A 19,637-nucleotide genomic window follows, 5' to 3' on the forward strand; every position below is an offset into this window, starting at 1 on the left:
CAAAATGCCCACTCAATATGGGAGGAGGCGCTGGGTTCACTGCGCCCGGCCGAAAATTGGCTACCGCCCCACTTCTCGGCCTCTTTAGGTGCTAATTGGAGGCGCTGCCAACCAAATTTCTCCCCCTTAGTGTCCTACTCAACCACAAGTTGAGCTTCAGACCTCACATCCTCTCCATCACAAAGACTGCCTTCTTCTGCTGTCCACAACCTATCTCTCACCAAGTCTTGCTCACCCATCACCCTCTGTTCTTGCTGACCTACACTGGCTCCCGGTCGCCCAATGTCTCCAATTTAAAATTCGCATCCTCGTGTTTAAATCATTTCATGGCCTCTCCCCACCGTATCTCTGTAACCTCCTCCAGCCCTACAACCTCCCTGAAGTTCTTCGTTCCTCTGACTCTGGCCTCGTGTTCATCCCGCTCCCCCCCCCACTTCCCTTTGCCTCACCATTGGCGGCAGTGCCTTCAGCCGCCTAATCCCCGCATTCTGGAATTACATTGGGATTTCAGGGGGCAGAATAAGCTCCTGCTATAGACAAGCTTTGAATTTCATATTTAAATAGCATATTTAGGGGGATCAGGTCCCACATTGAAAGTCGTGACTTTGGTTAAGCCTCGCCGACAACACACATAATACTGGTGTATCGTGAATTCAAGTACCTGGTCTGCTCAGGTAGACTTCTTAAAGGGATATCACAATTTGAGTTATGAGTAAAAGTGGGTTTTTTTGTGTTTGCAATTAAACTTTGCTGAGCTTTACTCCGTACATTTGGCAATGTTCGGTCGACTGCCATTTTTGAATTTTTTTTTCCATCACTACTTTCCTTAATTATTCTTGGTTCTGTTGCCATTAAAAGTGGTGAGGATGCGAATGCCTTTTGGGGTTCTCATCGCGCTGCATGATTTAGATGAGGAAGACAAAGGGACAGAAAATACTGAGTCCATACGAGTATGTAACATGGACCATTGCATCTGTATTTTATCCATACCCTTCACTACCCTAGGACCAGTGTTTATAGACCCGTCCACACATTTATGGATGTGTCAGAGGAGATTTGTCTTATTACATAGAAACACAGAAGATAGGAGCAGGAGTAGGCCATTCGGCCCCTCGAGCCTGCTCCGCCATTCAATGAGATCGTGGCTGATCATCCAAACTCAGTACCCTGTCCCTGCCTTCTCCCCATATCCCTTGATCCCTTTAGCCTTAAGAAATATATCCAACTCTTTTTTGAATATATTTAATGAACTGACCTCCACCGCCCTCTGTGGCAGAGAATTCCACAGGTTCACCACTCTCTGGGTGAAGAAATTCCTCCTCATTTCAGTCCTAAATGGCTTACCCCTTATCCTTAGACTATGACCCCTGGTTCTGGACTGCCCGGCCATCATAAACATCCTTCCTGCATCTAGTCTGTCCAGGCCTGACAGAATTTTATAGGTTTCGATGAAATCCCCTCTCAATCTTCTAAACTCCAGTGAGTATAAGCCCAATCGACACAATCTCTCCTCATACGTCATTCCTGCCATCCCAGGTATCAGCCTGGTGAATCTTCGCTGCACTCCTTCCATGGCAAGAATGCTTCACAAGACAGGCCACCACAGAGTTGTACTATCTGCTTGTTCAGGTTGATGCTAAAGATCCCACGGAACTATTCAAAGAAAAGCATGAGTTCTCCCAGCATCCTGCCCAACATTTCTCCCTCTTCCAATGCCAGCAAAAAACAGAATAATGATCATTCACCTCAACGCTGCTTATGGGTCATCGTTGCTCAAAATTGGCTGCCGGTGTTCTGCATTTCAGAAATAATTCATTGCACGAAGCATTAAGATGATTATGTGTGACAAGTGCATGTATTATTTACCCCCACTTTGGATAAAGGCAGATCTAAAAGAATGCAAGACCACTGTCGTGCCATATATCTTGAGGGCTGAGAATGAAGCTACTCTCTTCTTAAGAGACATTTTGGGCTACCAAGGCTTCCAACCTGAGACAAAGCCAGGGATAATAGACACTGGAGTATATTTTCCTCTGTTCACTATTTTAGTAAAAAGTAGATGCGAGTATAAAGCGGTGTTGCTTTACACCCACATCTAGTTTTTTTGCTAAAAATAGTAAAGGAAAATATACCCTATGACGTTTGCTTTCTTTGTGGGAAAAAAAGGATGATGGTCCAAACACATGTTTTCCCTGTTGATTAAACTAGAGCAAACACCCATGGTGTGCATCAGACTTGAGGCAAAGAAAATCTGGCATTCAATTATTTATGTTGGCAACTATGCAGAAACCTAAGGCAGCCAAAGTAGTAATGGCAAAAGCTATAATTCACGACTTCTCTTCGTTCTGACCCTCTTGATAGAGAACTGCACAGTGTACAAATACATATAACGGGCTAAATTGCTTTTAGTGCACCAGAGTTCATTTCAGAATTTTAAAAAATAATATGAAGATATCTAAGCAGTACACAAATCTCCCCACACCAAAATTATTAAAGATATAAACATTATATGACCAACAAAAGGATACAGGAGTAGAAGTCATTCACTGCAGACAGGCAACTGATCTCCTGGGTGCCAGCCATCTTGAACTTGCCAACCAATCTGCTTCTGCTCTTCTTTTTGTAACTAGATAAACAAGGTTTGTTACCAACAAAAGATTGTTTCATTTACCACAGTAATCCTGGTTCAAACAAATGTACAAATAAAATTTGGCAGCTGCACAACAAGGCACCTTTGAAAGATTGAAAATAAGGGAAACAATCCCCAAATTTATAGTGTTGGTGTACAGTATTTAAATTCCTGAAACGTGTAGTGCCAATTCCTTTTCTACCACAAGAATGGCTTAAAAGATTCCATAAAAGAAAGCACACACCAGAAGCTGGCGGCTCAAAGCCAGAAATTGGGCCTTAGTTTAATAACTTCAGCGAGCTATTGGCGCCTGTCGAGACTCCAGGGGCAGCTGGTTTGAAGATTCCCAAGTTGGGCCAGCTGCCTCGGCGGCAGTGACCCTCAGGCAGGTTGTGGGAGGGAGGAGAGGGAACAGGAGGGAGCTAGCGTAGGCCAGCAGCAGCCTGGTGGAGCTGGGAGGGAAGCCCCTACTCCTCCTGGCTCCACATGTTGAGTTAACTTGAAGAAGAAATCTTACCTGCTTGTTGGCGGCTGCGGCAAATGCTGGAAAACATGAGTGGGGCAGACCTAGCACTCATTAACATATGCAAGGAGCGTAAAGCCTATTTAAGGCAGCAGCCTGGGACACCTGAATATTATCTGAGGCCATTATGGCATCAGACGTATTGCAGGTATCCTTGAGGCATAGTACATAACCCAGTGAAATTGGTCTTTTTTGCCTGTTTTCCGCCCAGCAATGAAGATCAATTTCTCCCCTATATTCCTACTTGATTGCAATAAAATAGTGTTGCTTTCTTGCCACTGTTGAACAGAAATAAACTAGACCTGTCTTAGTGGTAGATAACTGGTGGATATGCTAGAGGGTTCACTGATAGCAAACATTGGCCATATTACCTAATCTAAGTTGTCCAGCAGATAAAAAGGGGAGTAGAGGTAGGATATTCTTTTGTTATGTGAGAATAAAACACCTTGGACTGATATGTTGCCCTAGGTAAGATAACCATCCCAAAGCTGTGGCAAGGAAAGGGTAATACCAGCCAAGTAAAGATAAACATTATCTTGTAGTCTTCACCCCTATTCCAGATCATTGTACTGCTGTTGAGAACATTATAGTAAAACTCTACAAATTAACAAGATTTTCTATTTTACTGCCCAGCCCATTTTCCATCTGGGATTCAACAGATCTAGAATCATTACAAATATGATCAGCATAGTTTCACAACCAAGCATCACAATCTACCAGAATTCTTTGAGAAGCAGAAGTTGTAGGTTGTGGGTATTAAGGGCATATAATAAGCTTGAATTTTCAGAAAGCATTTGACAAGGTTCCGGATTTGAGGCTTTTAAAGAAAATGCATGAATTCCACTGTATATTAGTCAACTGGATTGGAAATGAGCTTAGCAACAGAAAGCAGGCGATGATGAAAAGCAGAGAAGGAACTGCCTGGTGACCGGTGAATACTGAAATGAAGCAGGAATTTGTCCTGGATCCTGTACAACTGACACTGTTTATAAACAAATGGAAGAGGGCACTTCCAGCAATATTATTAGATTTTCAGACTATCAAATTATATGTGACCAAAGTAGGGAAGAATAACATACAAAAAGGGAATTCCATAAATGTAGATAAATTTAAATATTTACAGATGTGATTTGTGGTAGAGACCTGTGGAATTCTCTACCACAGAAGGCTGTGGAGGCCAAGTCACTGAATATATTTAAGAAGGAGATAGATAGATTTCTAGACGCAAAAGGCGTCAAGGGGTATGGGGAGAGAGCGGGAATATGGTATTGAGATAGAGGATCAGCCATGATCATACTGAATGGTGGAGCAGGTTCGAAGGGCTGAATGGCCGACTCCTGCTCCTATTTTTCTATGTTTCTATGTTTCCCATCATCTGGAGCTAAAACTAACTTTGCATTTATAGTAGGAACGGATCAGTACAAATACTGTGTTATAATGAAATATTCTAACTTTAATATCTCATTTTCTGTAAATGTGAACAGTAACATAGGAACAGGAGTAGGCCGTTCAGCCCCTTGAGCCTGTTCCGTCATTCAGTCAGATCATGGGTGATCTGCACCTCAACTCCATATATCCGCTTGTACTCCATATCCCTTGATACACTTACCCAACTCAAATTTATCAATCTCTGTCTTGAAAATGTCAATTGATCCAGCATCCACAGCCTTTTGGGGGGGGGGGGGGGGGGGGGGGGGAAGCGTTTCAGATTTCCACTACATTTTGTGTGAAAAATGCCTGATTTCACTCCTGAATGACCTGGCTCCAATTTTAAGACTATGCCCCCTTGTTCGGGAATCCTCCACCAAAGGAAACAGTTTTTCTGTATCTAATCTATCAAATCCCTTTATCATTTTAAACACCTCGATCAGATCACCCTTCAACCTTCTAAACTCAAGGGAATACAAGCCAAATTTATGCAACCTGCCTTCATAATTTAACCCTTTTAGCCCTGGCATCATTCTGGTGAATCTGCACTGCACCCCTTCCAAGGCCAATATATCATGGGGTTGGCGCCCAAAGCTGAATGCAGTACTCCAGATGGGTTCTTTACAAATGAAGCATGATCTCCTCCCTTTTGTATTGCAGCGCCACCCTCACCCCCTGCCCCACCTCGAGGTAAAATCCAACATTCAATTATCCTTTTTGATTACTTTTTGCATCTGTGCACTAGCTTTGCAATTCTCAAAGGTGAAGGGATACACTTCTTACTGCAGGAATATGCACTGAACAGGGTTGTAAGTTATGGGAGAAGTTATATAATCTAATAATAAGAAAACCCAAAGCTGTATGATCTTTTAATACACGCTACGCTTTCTATTACAGAAAGAATGTTTTCGTTAGCAAATGTTTCTTTTTAAGAAAAACCAATTCCAACAAGGCAGAAATTATATCCGCTTTGTACTTTGACACAAATCTAATGAAATTGGCACTATTCTCCATTTTCAATTGGGCAAATTAAAAGTTAAGATTTAACTCTTAAGTCTGTTGAAGTTTAAATTAAATTTAATACATGGGTGTCTCATAACATGCTTAGTTTGAAGGCTAAGAGACCAGAAAATGAATATATATTTTGATGCTCTCTTGATCAAGTTGATGTTTTCTGGATTCCTAAGCTAATTTGGGTGTTCTCTAGACAGGGATAATATTTAATGTCTGTTTTTTTAACATTTCCAAAATGAAAAGCACAGAGAAAGGGGAGGAAAGGTGAATGAGAGATGAGTAGGAGTCCCAATAAGTACACCGTCCTAAGCATTACAGACCAAACAGATGAAATATTGAGCATTTAGGATAGATCTTGAAAAAAGAATGAGGCATACAGTAAATATGACAATTCCACAAAGGCCTTCTCAGCACCAAGATTGTGCCTTCCTCCATGCAGGTGACTGAAACACATCTCCCCTATCCGAGTCAAGGTGAGCAAGGGGGAGAAGGACCAAACCCAAATAAACACTACTAATTTTGGTCCAAATCTTGCAGTCAATACTGAAGAAAAGATAGGACAGTAACTACTATAAAATAAGAGGAACCTCCCCTCTTCAGTAACAACCACTATTTACTGTAAGTAGCTTTATTGATTCTGTACAAATCCTCTGCATTAGGGCTGATTTATATACCAATGATTTTAAGCTCTAAGACAGTGGGGGTAATTTTGATTTTGTGCAATAATGTAAAAGGAGTGATAGCGAATCGGCAGCCCGTCTTACATCTCTCCCAGTTTTTATTTCCATTGACATTTTATTTTTGACTTCAATGGAAATAAAATCGGGAAAGATGTCAAACGGGCTGCCGAACAAGATGCAGACTGATCTTCCGTTATCCCCTTTGAGGGGGAGAACAAGAGAGAGGCTTAACTGCAAGTATCTCACAGACTTCTATACAGCTGCATTCAGTCTGTAGACCACCCAATTCTAAATTGATTACTTCTCCAATAAGCAGTAAAATTGCAAAAACAAGTCAAGTCCATACCCAGAAGTATGTTTCTGGCAGTCAAGTTAAAATAGAAAGCCAATAAGCACTCATGGTAGTACGGTTTGTATCAGTGGATAAACTAATCATGAAGTACTTAGACACTACCAAGGGTAAGTCAGCAAGTTGTAATAAAGCCTAGGAGACTCGACTGAGTTCTCCGTTCTAAATTATTACTCACTGAGGACTTACGCTGGAGATAACATCACTTCAAATGGAGTTTTCAGGGATATAAATATTCAAGTGAGTTCAGCAGCATGAAGGTGTTACGGATCCCTTGTGAGGCTGTGGTAGTATCATAGAATTATACAGCACAGGAAGAGGCCATTTGGCCCATCATGCCTGTGCCGGCTCTTTTGGAAGGGCGATCCAATTCGTCCTGCGCTCCTGCTCTTTCCCCATAGCCCTGCAAATCTTTCCTTTCCAAGTATTAATCCAATTCCCTTTCGAAAGTTACTACTGAATCTGCTTCCAGCGCCCTTTCAGGCAGTGCATTCCTGATAATAACAACACTATGTAAAAAAAGTCTCCTCATCTCCCTTCTGGTTCTTTTGCCAATTATCTTAAATCTTTGTCCTCTGGTTACTGACCCTCCTGCCATTGGAAACAGTTTCTCCTTACTTATTCTCCCAAAGCCCCTCATAATTTTATGTTTCTATTACATCTCCCCTTAAACTTAAATAGAATATTTTTGACTCCACTAGAGTCTTCATAATTTGTAAATAACTTCCAGCAAGAATCGTATTCTACACAAGACTTCGATAGCCTTGCTGAAAAGCCACTGCTGGTTTATCCAAAAACATCTAAGCTTTTCTGTGGACTGTGTCCAGCATACACCTTATATTCAGAAAAAAAAATCATTAAAACACATAGGCCTAGAAATTCAGTATAGCCACTTTTGGGGCGGTAAAGTCGGGCGGCCGCTAAAGTTTGCGCCCGGCGCAAAGTTGCGCCCCCTTCGCCAATATTCAGTCGCATCGCCCCAAGAGGTTGCTGCTGTGCTAAAACAGGCGATGCACGACTATCTTTAGGCGCTAAGCCGGCGGTGCTGAGCGATACCCCCGAGGCCGGGCGCAGCGCCGGTGTGGCGAGTTCTTGATTGACGGCAGACACACTGGCGCCGGTCAGCTCTTAAAGGGGGAGGGTGGATTTGTTTGCCTGCCACGCCCTGCACACTGCAGCCCTCAACCTAGGCCTGACCACTTCAGCTTCACCTGCACAACGCCCAGGGCTATGGAGAAGGCCAGGGAGAGAGCGCAGCGCTTCAGCGACGGTGACCTGAGGCTGCGGGTTGACGGAGTGGAGCGCAGGCGCCATGTTCTGTTCCCAGAAGGTGGCAAGAGGCCGCTGCCCAGTGCCTACCGGAAAGCCTGGAGGGAGGTCTCCAACAGGGTGTCTTCCAACAGCGTGGTTGCCAGGACTCCTGTGCAATGCCGGAAGAAGTTCAACGACCTCACTCGGGTTGTCAGGGTGAGTACCCTTTCCAGTGTCCTCCTCATCCTTGCATGTGCACCTCACTTTATGGGCAAAGGGACCTGAAAGCCCTAATGGCCAGCCCTCATCCAGCAGCTATGGGACTGGCATGAAAATCACTTGCACATTCAGCACTTTACACACTGTACAAGCTATTCGACCATGGGAGGCATTGCAGACAAGATCAGGGCTTCACACTGTACTTAGAGGCCGTCCTTTCTCTTGCAGGCCAAGGTGGCGCACAACCGGCGCAACCGAACTGAGACCGGGGGAGGCCGTCCTGACCTCAAAGAGCTCTCCGACCTCGACCAGCATGTGGAGCGCATTATGGCAGGCCGGCTGATTGGCCCCGTCGCCAGTGGAGATGCCGACCCTGTTCTGGGCACCAATGGTAAGGGCATCACCTTTTGGACCTCTCTCGTTCCACTTGCGCATGAGATCAGCATCCTTTGCCACTGTCCGACCAATGCGGTGAATGGCAGCACTCATGCCTCCCTCGCTGCTGCCCTGTCCTCACTCTAAAGCTACTCTTGTGCCTTCCTGCTTTCAGATGGTGAATCGTCAGGTGAGGAGGCGGGCCCTCAAGCTGGCACTGTCAGCCCTTCGGAAGACGAGGAGGAGGAAGAGGAAGCCGGCCCATCAGTGCCACCCTCAGCCGCGCCAGCCCATGGCGATGTAGGGGACACGTCTTCCCTGGAGGGGAGCCGGGGGGAAGGGTCGGAGGAGAGTGAAGCTCCGGGGCCCAGCTGCCTGCAGCAACGCGGGAGGGGTGGGGAAGCTCGGCGGACTTCTCCCCAGAGGGTGAGTGCGGCCTCCAGTCCTGCGACGGTGAGCGCAGAGGAGGTGCTGCTCCTGGAGGAAATGGCCGTCCAGGCTGAGCGCAGGCACAATGAGCTCATGGCTGCAGTGGCAAGGATGCCTGACTCCATTGAGTCTTTGTCAAGGAGTGTGCAGCAATTTGGAGCAGCACAGGCCAGGAGTCTGCAGGACTTCGCGGCAGCACAGGCGGCTTCGAGCCAAGTGCTCAGTCGTGCCGTCCATTCACTGGCTGTTGTCATGCGGACACAGACCAGGGCCACACGGGCACTAACTGCTGCCACCCTCGCTGGATCAGCCAGGCATCGCCACGGCACCCGCCGCGCAGCAGCAGCCCAGCAGTCTGTCCTTCAGCTGTTTGCTGCGCATGCTGCAGTGCTGGCCCGTGCGAGTGCCACTGTATCAGGCGACCAGCGAGCACCTGCGATCTGCCAGGTTGGCACCATTCCTGCAGCCGACAGTGCCACTCCGCCATTGCAGCTGCCACGAGCCGCTGGACAGACTGCTGCCGCCCAGCCAGAGTTGGAGCAGTCAGCAGCCGGCCACTCCAAGGCCAGAGCTGGTGCAGGCCGACCCCCAAGGGCATCTGCCGTCATGCCATCTGCCCCTCAGCAGCCTTCCCCCAGCCTTGCTGCAGCCACTGGGCTCCCATTGAGGAGGAGCTGCAGGGCGGGCAGGGGCCAGGCAAGGATGCGAAAGGCATCGCCCTTGCAGGGCAAAAGGTAGAAGGTATGCTCAAATGCCTGTTGTGTTTTTGTAAGGCCGAGACTGGTGTCTTTCTTTCTTTTTGTAAGGCCGAGACTGGTGCAGTTGTGTTTTTGTAAGGCCGAGACTGGTGTCTTTCTTTCTTTTTATAAGGCCGAGACTGGTGCAGTTGTGTTTTTGTAAGGCCGAGACTGGTGTCTTTCTTTCTTTTTGTAAGGCCGAGACTGGTAGTTTTGTGTTTCTGGAGGGGGCTTCGCCACATGAGGATGTAATGTGGGAAGGGCAGAGGTTTTCAATAAATTATTGTTGTTAAATTGCACTGTGCATGGTTTTTTGGTTAAGTCCTGGTTGCCCTGCTCGGCTGAGGGCTTGTGGAGCGGCTACATTCATCTGCTGACATTGGCACAAGCCATTCCCTGAGAGGGGGCCTAGAACCGACGTTCAATAAGCCGGCGACGGGCGGCCCTTGCACTTTCTGCCTCCCTCCTGTGCTGGTCCTCCTCCTCCTCCTCCTCCTCAGGTGGTCCTCCAATCTCTGGTGGCAGTGGCTGAGTCCTGCGGATAGCCAGGTTGTGCAGCATGCAGCAAACGACCACAAAATGGGAGACTCGCTCCGGCGAATATTGTAGGGCTCCACCGAAACGATCCAGACAGCGGAACCGTTGCTTCAGGACGCCGATTGTTTGTTCGGTGATGTTCCTGGTCGCTTGATGGCTATCATTGTATCCCTCTTCAGCAGGGGTGCTGGGCGCACGGAGCGGGGTCATCAGCCAGGTACACAAAGGATAGCCTTTGTCCCCGATAAGCCATCCTCGTGGGTGAGGCTGGGCCTGGAACATGTCTGCCACAGAAGTCTGTCGCAGGATGAAGGCATTGTGGCTGCTGCCTGGAAAGCGGGCATTGACAGCTAGGATGAGCTGCCTGTGGTCACACACCAGCTGGACGTTCAGCGAATGGTAGCCCTTCCGGTTGCGGTAATCCTCGGCATTCTCCAGAGGTGCCCGCAAAGCCACATGCGTGCAGTCAATTGCGCCCTGCACCACAGGGAAGCCCGTGAATGCTGCAAAGCCCATTGCACGCTGTTGCTGCTTGGCAAGGGCCATGGAGAAGGAGATGAACTGACGTCTCCTTTTGAAAAGGGCATTGGTGACCTGGCGGATGCAGCAATGCACGGCGAACTGGGAGATGTTGGCAATGTCCCCAGCAGCGGATTGGAAGGAGCCGGTGGCATAGAAGTTGAGAGCCACCGTCACCTTCACTGCCACCGACAGAGACGTCCTGCACCTCAGCTGTGGCTGCAGATCACCGCCAAGCAGGTGGCAGATCTCTGTGACCACCTCCCTTCGGAATCGCAGCCTCCGAACACACTGCTCTTCAGACATGTTGAGATAGGAGAACTGCTGGCGGTATACCCTGGGTGGGTAAGGCCTCCTTTGCCGACGCCTGTTGCCCCCTCTCCGTCTAGCCAGGGCTGCCAATCTCTCACGGCGTCTGTGAGCCCTTTGGATGTAATTGAAAAAGCCAGCGTTTACACCCATTGCAGCCCCCATAATATGCTGGCAAACAATGAGATGTCAATGAAGGCAAAGACAAGTGGAAAGCTGTGGCCTGAAGCCACAAGTACCGGTCCGAGTGATGAGCCAAAGCAGAAAGCTCTCTACCTTGGTCTCTCTGCAAAGATCCGTCTCTCAAGAAGGAGTGCTGCGAAATGGCAGCCTTTTATAGTGCAGGAGGAGAGCCCTTTAATTTGCGCCCCCCGCGCCCCGCATCGACTGAGCACCATTCCACTGTAACAGTCGCTAGGGGCGCCAAGCGCACAATGGGGCGAAGCGACTGAATTTCCGGTTTGGGGCGCACAAAGGGCGTTGTGTAGTGTCCGTGTGTAGATAAAGACACTGAAGACAGGAGTTGGTTCATAGGTATTTACTAAGCAAGTCTGGGGGGGGTTCTGAAGGATATACACAATACACAGGCTTATATAGCCCAAGTGGCAATTACCGGCATTACGCACACCTGGGGTTCTTAAAGGCACATACACCACAATTGCTCTTAAAGGCACATACACCACAATTCCTCCCCTTCTAGCTAACTAGTACATCATATTTTAAGTAATTATTAATTACATGTTATATGCAAAATAATATACATTGCTGTATTAATTAATTATAAGTTAGTCTCTCAGGAGGCTTCCTGACTCGGTCCGGATAACGCCTCGGGGGTGTAATAGGTTCTTCTGGCAAAGCTGATTCGGCTTGAAGGCCAGTGTCGGGTTCATCGGGTTCCAGTATCACCGGATCGGAGGTAGATATGGGTATCTCTACTTCATCGTTAGATGTATAGCGTGGTGGTGTAGGTTGTCCCTTTTCGGATGACTTGATGATTTGGTCAGCATGGCGCCTTATTATGCTTTCTCCGATGTCCACGGTATACATCAGTGGTCCTAGTCGTGTGCAGATAGTTCCAGGCTGCCATTTCTCGGTACGGTAGTCCCGGGCCAAAACCGGTTGGCCTATCTGGAAGGCCCTAGTTGGCCTTTCATTCATGCCCTGAAACTGCCGGTTCTCCACGTCCCTTCGGATGTTGGGCTTGACCAAATCCAGCCGGCATCTTAGGTTTCTATTGTAGAGCATCATGGCGGGAGTTTGGTTTGTAACCATATGTGTTGCATTCCTATATGCAAATAAGAAGTTATCCACCTTGTGCTGAAGTTTTATGTCTTCATTACCCATGGCCTTTATGGCCTTCTTAAAGGTCTGGACAAACCTTTCAGCCAATCCATTGGTGGCGGGATGGTATGGGGCGGACGTGTAGTGCTTTACCCCATTGTTCTTTAAGAACTTTCTGAATTCTTCGGACACAAATTGCGGTCCATTATCAGAACAGATCTGTTCCGGCAGCCCATTCCTGGCAAATATGGTCCTTAATATTGTGATGGTTTTTTCCGTGGTGGTGGAGGACATCTTTATTACCTCCGGCCACTTGGAGTGTGCATCAACTGCGATTAAGAACATTGAGTCCATAAATGGACCAGCAAAGTCGATGTGCACCCTTTGCCAGGGAGATGAGGGCCACTCCCATGGATGTAGAGGGGCCTGTGGCGGAGCATTTTGGACCTTCTGGCATCGTAGGCAGCTCTTGGTCATGTCTTCGATGTCTCCGTCGATACCTGGCCACCATACAAACGCCCTAGCTAGGTTCTTCATTTTCACTCCACCCAGATGCCCTTCGTGAAGCTCCTTTAGCACTTTATCCTGGAGTTTGGGTGGAATCACCACTCTGGATCCACACATCAAGGTTCCTCGGCACACTGACAGCTGTTCTCTTCTTTGCGAGAATGCTGGCAACAGTGGTTCGCCATGTGCTGGCCATCCCTTCATTGTTAAATCGTAGACCCGTGAGAGAGTAGGGTCATTTCTTGTCTCCCTTTCAATGGCAGAATTTGTCACCGGTAGACATTCCACTATGGTAGAGTGGAATATCTCTACTGGGTCTACTGTAGGTGCCTCTTCTATCGTTGGCAACGGCAGGCGCGATAAACCGTCAGCATTCCCATGCTGTTTTGACCCTTTGTATTCAATGTTGTATTGGTGTGCCCCTAGAAAAAGGGACCACCTCTGTAGTCTTTGTGCCGTCATAATGGGGACACCTTTCTTAGGGTTGAATATGGAGATGAGGGGTTGATGGTCAGTCAGCAAGGTAAATTTTTGTCCGTGTAGGTAATGGTTGAATTTCTTCACTCCCCATACCAGGCTGAGTGCTTCCCTGTCTATCTGGGAATAGTTACGCTCAGCTGAGTTCAATGAGCGTGACGCAAAAGCTATCGGCCGTTCCGAGCCATCAGGGAATCTATGGGACAATACCGCTCCTATACCGTAAGGGGATGCATCGCACGCCAGTCTGATTGGTAGTGATGGGTTGTAATGAGCCAAAACTTTCTCGGATGTGATTAAGTCTTTACATTTATGGAAGGCACGTTTACAGTCTTCGTTCCATTTCCAAATCACTCCTGTGCGTAGAAGATCATTAAGAGGGTGTAGAATAGTTGATAAGTTCGGTAAAAATTTATGATAGTAATTTATTAATCCCAGGAATGACCTCAATTGTGAAACATTTTCAGGTGCTGGGGCTTTTATAACTGCTTCAATTTTTTCAGGTGACTTATGCAACCCTTCCTTATTAATTATGTGGCCACAATATGATATCTGATTTTGGAAAAATTCGCACTTGGGGCGATTTGCTCGTAGGCCCCGTTCTTTCAGCCTAGTGAGCACCTGCTCCAAATTGGCAAGGTGCTCGTTGTCGTTTTCTCCTGTTATAAGGATGTCGTCTAGGTAGCACTGAGTCCCCGGAATCCCTTGCAGGACTTGCTCCATAGCTCTTTGCCAGATAGCTGGAGCTGATGCCACTCCAAAAACCAGTCGATTGTACTGGTACAGGCCTTTGTGTGTGTTTATTGTGAGATACTTTTTAGAGGTCTCCTCAACCTCCATCTGTAGATATGCCTGTGCCAAGTCAATTTTTGTGAAATGTTTTCCTCCGGATAGTGAGGCGAAAATAGCTTCCATCCTCGGAAGAGGATACTGTACCGTGTGAAGGACCGGGTTTACAGTCACCTTAAAGTCCCCACAGATGCGAATTTTTCTCTGTTCCTCAGAGTTATTTTTCAATGCTTTTTTCATGACTGGAACGATGGGTGTTGCCCATTCGCTCCAATCTATTTTGGATAATACGCCTGCCTTTTCCAAATTCTCCAGCTCTGCCTCGACTGCCGGACGTATTGCGTATGGCACCGGTCTTGCCTTAAAAATTTTTGGAATTGCTGCATCTTCCACTTTTATTGAGGCGGCGATGCCTTTCAAGGTTCCTAGTTTCTCTTGAAACACTTCTTTGGCGTTGGCCAAGATGTCTTTTAATCGTTCAGGTATGATGTCATCATTGTTTTTTTCCTTACTGGTCACCGTCAGTGCCTGAATGGAGTGCCAGCCTAAACGTATCTTCCTTATCCATTCACGTCCCAACAACGGTGGACCACCATCTTGTAGAATGTATAAATACAACTTTTGTATTTCTTTGCCGTTGTATACCACAGGCACCTTTATTTTTCCTTTGGGGTATACTTTCTGCCCCGTATATGTTTTTAAGATAATGGATGTGTCTTTTAGAGGTATATGCGAAAATAGCCTCTCGTAATCTCGTCGATTTATTACGGTTAGAGCTGATCCTGTATCTAGCTCCATTTTAACTGGGGACCCTGCTATTATGAGGGTAACCCAAATGGTCTGGTAATCTGCATTGGCAATTACATTATGTAATTTGAGAGAGCTTAGTCTCTTGTTCCCGGAGTCGCTATCGCTCTTCTGGTCTTTGGAGCTACTGTCCGTCATCATTTGTACCTTTCTGTGCTTTTCCTTATTGATTCTCTTCCCGTTAGTGGATTTTTTATTTTCAGATCGGCATACACGTGGAATGTGTCCCATCTTCCCGCATCGTCTGCATGCTTTTTCTTTGAACCAGCAATCCCTCTGGTCATGGTTGGCTCTGCCGCAGCGATAACATCTCTTGAAACCCCGTGTCATTTCATGGGTGCCGAAATCCTGTGGCCTTTGCTGTATCTTTGCCGCTCCTATTGCACTGAAAGCCTTGTCCAGTGTTAAATCTTTTCCAGAAGATACCTTTTTTTGTGTTTCTACACTTAGGGGATCGCAGATGAATTTGTCTTGCAGAGAATCTGCCAGTCCTGCCTCGAATTGGCAGTGTAGGGTATCAACAATCTCCTCAAAATTCTTGTCCATCGGTTCGGCTGGAGTGATTAAGTTGCGTAACAGCTTGTATGTTTCTGCGCCCATTAGATCCAGAAGCACTGAAGCTTTTTTTTCATCTTCTATTCCATTTGCGGTGCAAAACACCTCCACTCTTTCTACATATGTGGTCCAATCCTCTATCTTGTTATCAAAAACATCAATATTGCCAAAGTTAGGCTCTGTTTCGTTATCAAAAGCATCAATATTGCCAGACTTAGGCATTTCAAAAAAAATATGGCGCTTCCCGCGCTTTTTTTTTTCTCTCTGTAGCAACGATATGGCGCTTCCTGCGCTTTCCCGCCGCTGCTACCGATAACAACGCTGTTTTACTGTGGTTTCCGTTTATTCACTGTTGGAGACACGTTCCCGACGGAGGTCTAAACGCTGACCTGCTTGCCGCGCCGGCCGTCTCCCGAGTGCACCCTCCCAGTCCGTTATTGCTTGCCTCCGATTTCGCTGCCTGTCTCAGCTGTAGAGCCCGCCGCTGGAGCCCCAGCCTGACGCCCAGGAAGGATTAGCGCAGTACCTGCCACCAGCTTGGCCAGCTGGTGAAACCACAGTTTCTATTACTTCCTTGAGTCTTCTGGACGCTGGAGGAATCGATGTCCTTGAGGTGCTGCCGAATTGCAGGTAAGTCCGTTTCCACTTCGTCACCACTGTAGTGTCCGTGTGTAGATAAAGACACTGAAGACAGGAGTTGGTTCATAGGTATTTACTAAGCAAGTCTGGGGGGGGGTTCTAAAGGATATACACAATACACAGGCTTATATAGCCCAAGTGGCAATTACCGGCATTACGCACACCTGGGGCTCTTAAAGGCACATACACCACAATTGCTCTTAAAGGCACATACACCACACGTTGCACGAGGAAATGACGTCAGGATCTGCGCACGCAGCTGAGCGCACGCAAAGACTTTGCGCCGCCGCTAAATCTTGAGTGAAGTTGGGGCGAGGCGCAGATCGCGCTGCGCCCGGCCGCTAGCCGCCTAGCGCCTGACATCTACTCCTCCTAAGGCGCTACCGGCTGGCGCAACCAACTGAATTTCTAGGCCATAAACTTGGAGGCAATCATCTGGGCTAGGGCGATTCCAAAAATATATGACATGTTCAACTCCTATAATAACTCATATAATAGAATTCCTGGAGTGTATACGGGATGGTTTCCTGGACCAATATGTCGAGGAACCAACTAGAGATCAGGCCATCTTAGACTGGGTATTATGTAATGAGAAAGGATTAATTAGCAATCTTGTTGTGCGAGGCCCCTTGGGGCGGAGCAATCATAATATGATAGAATTCTTCATTAAGATGGAGAGTGAAGTATTTGACTCAGAGACTAGGGTCCTGAATTTAAATAAAGGAAACTACGATGGTATGAGGCGCAAGTTGGGTAGGATGGATTGGGGAATGTTACTTAAAGGGTTGACGGCGGATAGGCAATGGTAAACATTTAAAGATCGCATGGATGAACTACAGAATTTGTTCATTCCTGTTTGGCATAAAAATAAAATAAAAAAGGTGACTCAACCGTGGCTAACAAGGGAAATTAGGGATAGCATAAGATCCAACGAGAGGACATATAAATTGGCCAGAAAAAGCAGTAAACCTGAGGATTGGGAGCAGTTTAGGATTCAGCAAAGGAGGACAAAGGGATTAATTAAGAGGGGGGAAATAGAGTATGAGAGTAAGCTTGCAGGGAGCATAAAAACTAACTGTAAAAGTTCTATAGATATGTGAAGAGTAAAAGATTGGTGAAGTGAAGCGTAGGTCCCTTGCAGTCAGAATCAGGGGAATTTATAATGGGGAACAAAGAAATGGTAGTCCAATTAAATACAAACTTTGGTTCTGTCTTCACAAAGGAGGACACAAATAACCTCCCAGAGATGTTGGGGAACATAGGGTCTAATGAGAGGGAGGAACTGAATGAAATCAGTATTTGTAGGGAAATGGTGTGAAGGAAATTGACGGGATTGAAGGCCGATAAATCCCCAGGGCCTGATAATCTACATCCTAGAGTACTTAAGGAAGTGGCCCTAGAAATAGTAGCTGCATTGCTGGTCATCTTCCAAAATTCTATAGACTCTGGAACAGTTCCCATGGATTGGAGGGTAGCTAATGTTACCCCACTATTCAAAAAAGGTGGTAGAGAGAAAACGGGGAATTATAGACCGGTAAGCCTGACATCGGTAGTGGGGAAAATGCTAGAGTCCATTATAAAAGATGTAATAGCAGAGCACTTGGAAAACAGTGACAGGATCGGACAAAGTCAACATGGATTTACAAAAGGTAAATCGTGCTCGACTAATTTACTGAAATTTTTTGAGGATGTAACTGGTAGAATAGATAAGGGAGAACCAGTGGATGTGGTGTATTTGGACTTTCAGAAGGCTTTCGGTAAGGTCCCGCATAAGAGATTAGCGTGTAAAGTTAAAGCACTTGGGATTGGGGGCAAGGTACTGACTTGGATAGAGAACTGGTTGGCAGACAGGAAGCAAAGAGTTGGAATAAACGGGTCTTTTTCCGAGTGGCAAGCAGTGACTAGTGGGGTACCGCAGGGATCGGTGCTAGGACCCCAGCTATTCACAATATATATTAATGAACTAGACGAGGGAACTAGATGTAATGTCTCCAAGTTTGCAAATGACACAAAGCTGGGTGGGCGTGTGTGCTGTGAGGAGGATGCCGAGAAACTCCAGTATGATTTGGACAGGTTGGGTGATTGGGCGGATGTATGACAGATGCAGTATAATGTGGATAAATGCGAGGTTATCCACTTTGGTGGCAAAAACAGGAAGGCAGATTATTATCTGAACGGCAATAGATTGGGAGAAGGGGAAGTGCAACGAGACCTGGGTGTCCTTGTGCACCAGTCGCTGAAGGTAAGCATGCAGGTGCAGCAGGCGGTTAAGAAGGCAAATGGTATGTTGGCCTTCGTAGCGAGAGGATTCGAGTACAGGAACAAGGATGTATTGCTGCGGCTGTACAGGGCCTTGGTGAGACCGCACCTTGAGTATTGTGTGCAGTTTTGGTCGCCTTATCTGAGGAAGGATGTTCTTGCCATGGAGGGAGTGCAGCGAAGATTCACCAGAACTGATACCTGGGATGGCAGGAATGACGTATGAGGAGAGATTGGGCCGATTGGGCTTATACTCGCTGGAGTTTAGAAGAATGTGAGGGGATCTCATTGAAACTTATAAAATTCTAACAGGACTAGACAGACTAGATGCAGGAAGGATGTTCCCGATGGCGGGTGAGTTCAGAACCAGGGGTCACAGTCTAAGGATAAGGGGTAAGCCATTTAGGACAGAGATGAGGAGGAATTTCTTCACCCAGAGAGTGGTGAACCTGTGGAATTCTCTACCACAGAAGGCAGTTGAGGCCAATTCATTAAATATATTCAAGAAGGAGTTAGATATATTTCTTAAGGCTAAAGGGATCAAGGGATATGGGGAGAAGACAGGGTACTGAATTTGGATGATCAGCCATGATCTCATTGAATGGCGGAGCGGGGCCGAATGGCCTACTCCTGCTCCTATCTTCTATGTTTCTATGTAACACCTTTTCGTAATATGCTAATTAAGAACGTTTAGAAAAATCAGGTGAGCTACCAGATCAGACCTGTGAGTTAGCCAGTCATTTTTCAGCAATATCCATTCTCATGAGCTTGGAAAGTATTATCAGCATACTAATGCTCAATGTATTCATACCAAATTCCTCTCTCCACTGTTTTAACAGAAGTTTTACCCATTTATTTTATTTTAATCCCTCCATTAAAACAGCAGAGTGTGGAATTTGGTGTGTTACAATAACTTTGCCAACAGTAATATTTAGTCTGTGGTCATTAAGTTTCATTTGTAGGGGTGATACAACTTTTTCAGCAGACTCAGTATTGTCTTTTAGATATTTGATCCCAAGTTCAATTGCTTGGACAAGGGGGGTCACTAAATTGTTATTTTGTGCCCAGGTTATTTGAACTTTTCCTCAAACTGTTTCAACTTTTGGAATTGAGATTGGGTAAGGGAGTCTGTTGTGGAAACTATTATATACTCGTAGTGGGGTTCAGATGGCACAAACAACAACAACAACTTGTATTTATATAGTGCCTTTAACGTAGTAAAACGTCCCAAGGCGCTGCACAGGAGTATTTTAAGATAAAAAATTTGTCACTGAGCCACATAAGTATAAGTTAGGGCAGGTGACCAAAAGCTTGGTCAAAGAGG

At 46.4% G+C, this 19,637-nt stretch overlaps 1 protein-coding gene across 2 annotated transcripts in view; it reads right to left on the bottom strand.

Annotated features, from left to right (window-relative positions):
* The window catches only part of wdr27 (WD repeat domain 27), a 608,079-nt gene that overhangs the window by 498,755 nt on the left and 89,687 nt on the right, over positions 1-19,637 (bottom strand). For both annotated transcript variants that reach the window (XM_085979531.1, XM_085979524.1), the window contains exon 20: positions 2,529-2,626. In XM_085979531.1, the coding sequence (XP_085835657.1) occupies positions 2,529-2,626 (98 nt within the window). The remainder of the gene's footprint in view (positions 1-2,528; positions 2,627-19,637) is intronic.

This window comes from Somniosus microcephalus, chromosome 3, assembly GCF_052327205.1.
Source record: "Somniosus microcephalus isolate GS21.2 chromosome 3, FLI_Smic_1.0, whole genome shotgun sequence".
Classification (NCBI taxonomy): domain Eukaryota; kingdom Metazoa; phylum Chordata; class Chondrichthyes; order Squaliformes; family Somniosidae; genus Somniosus; species Somniosus microcephalus.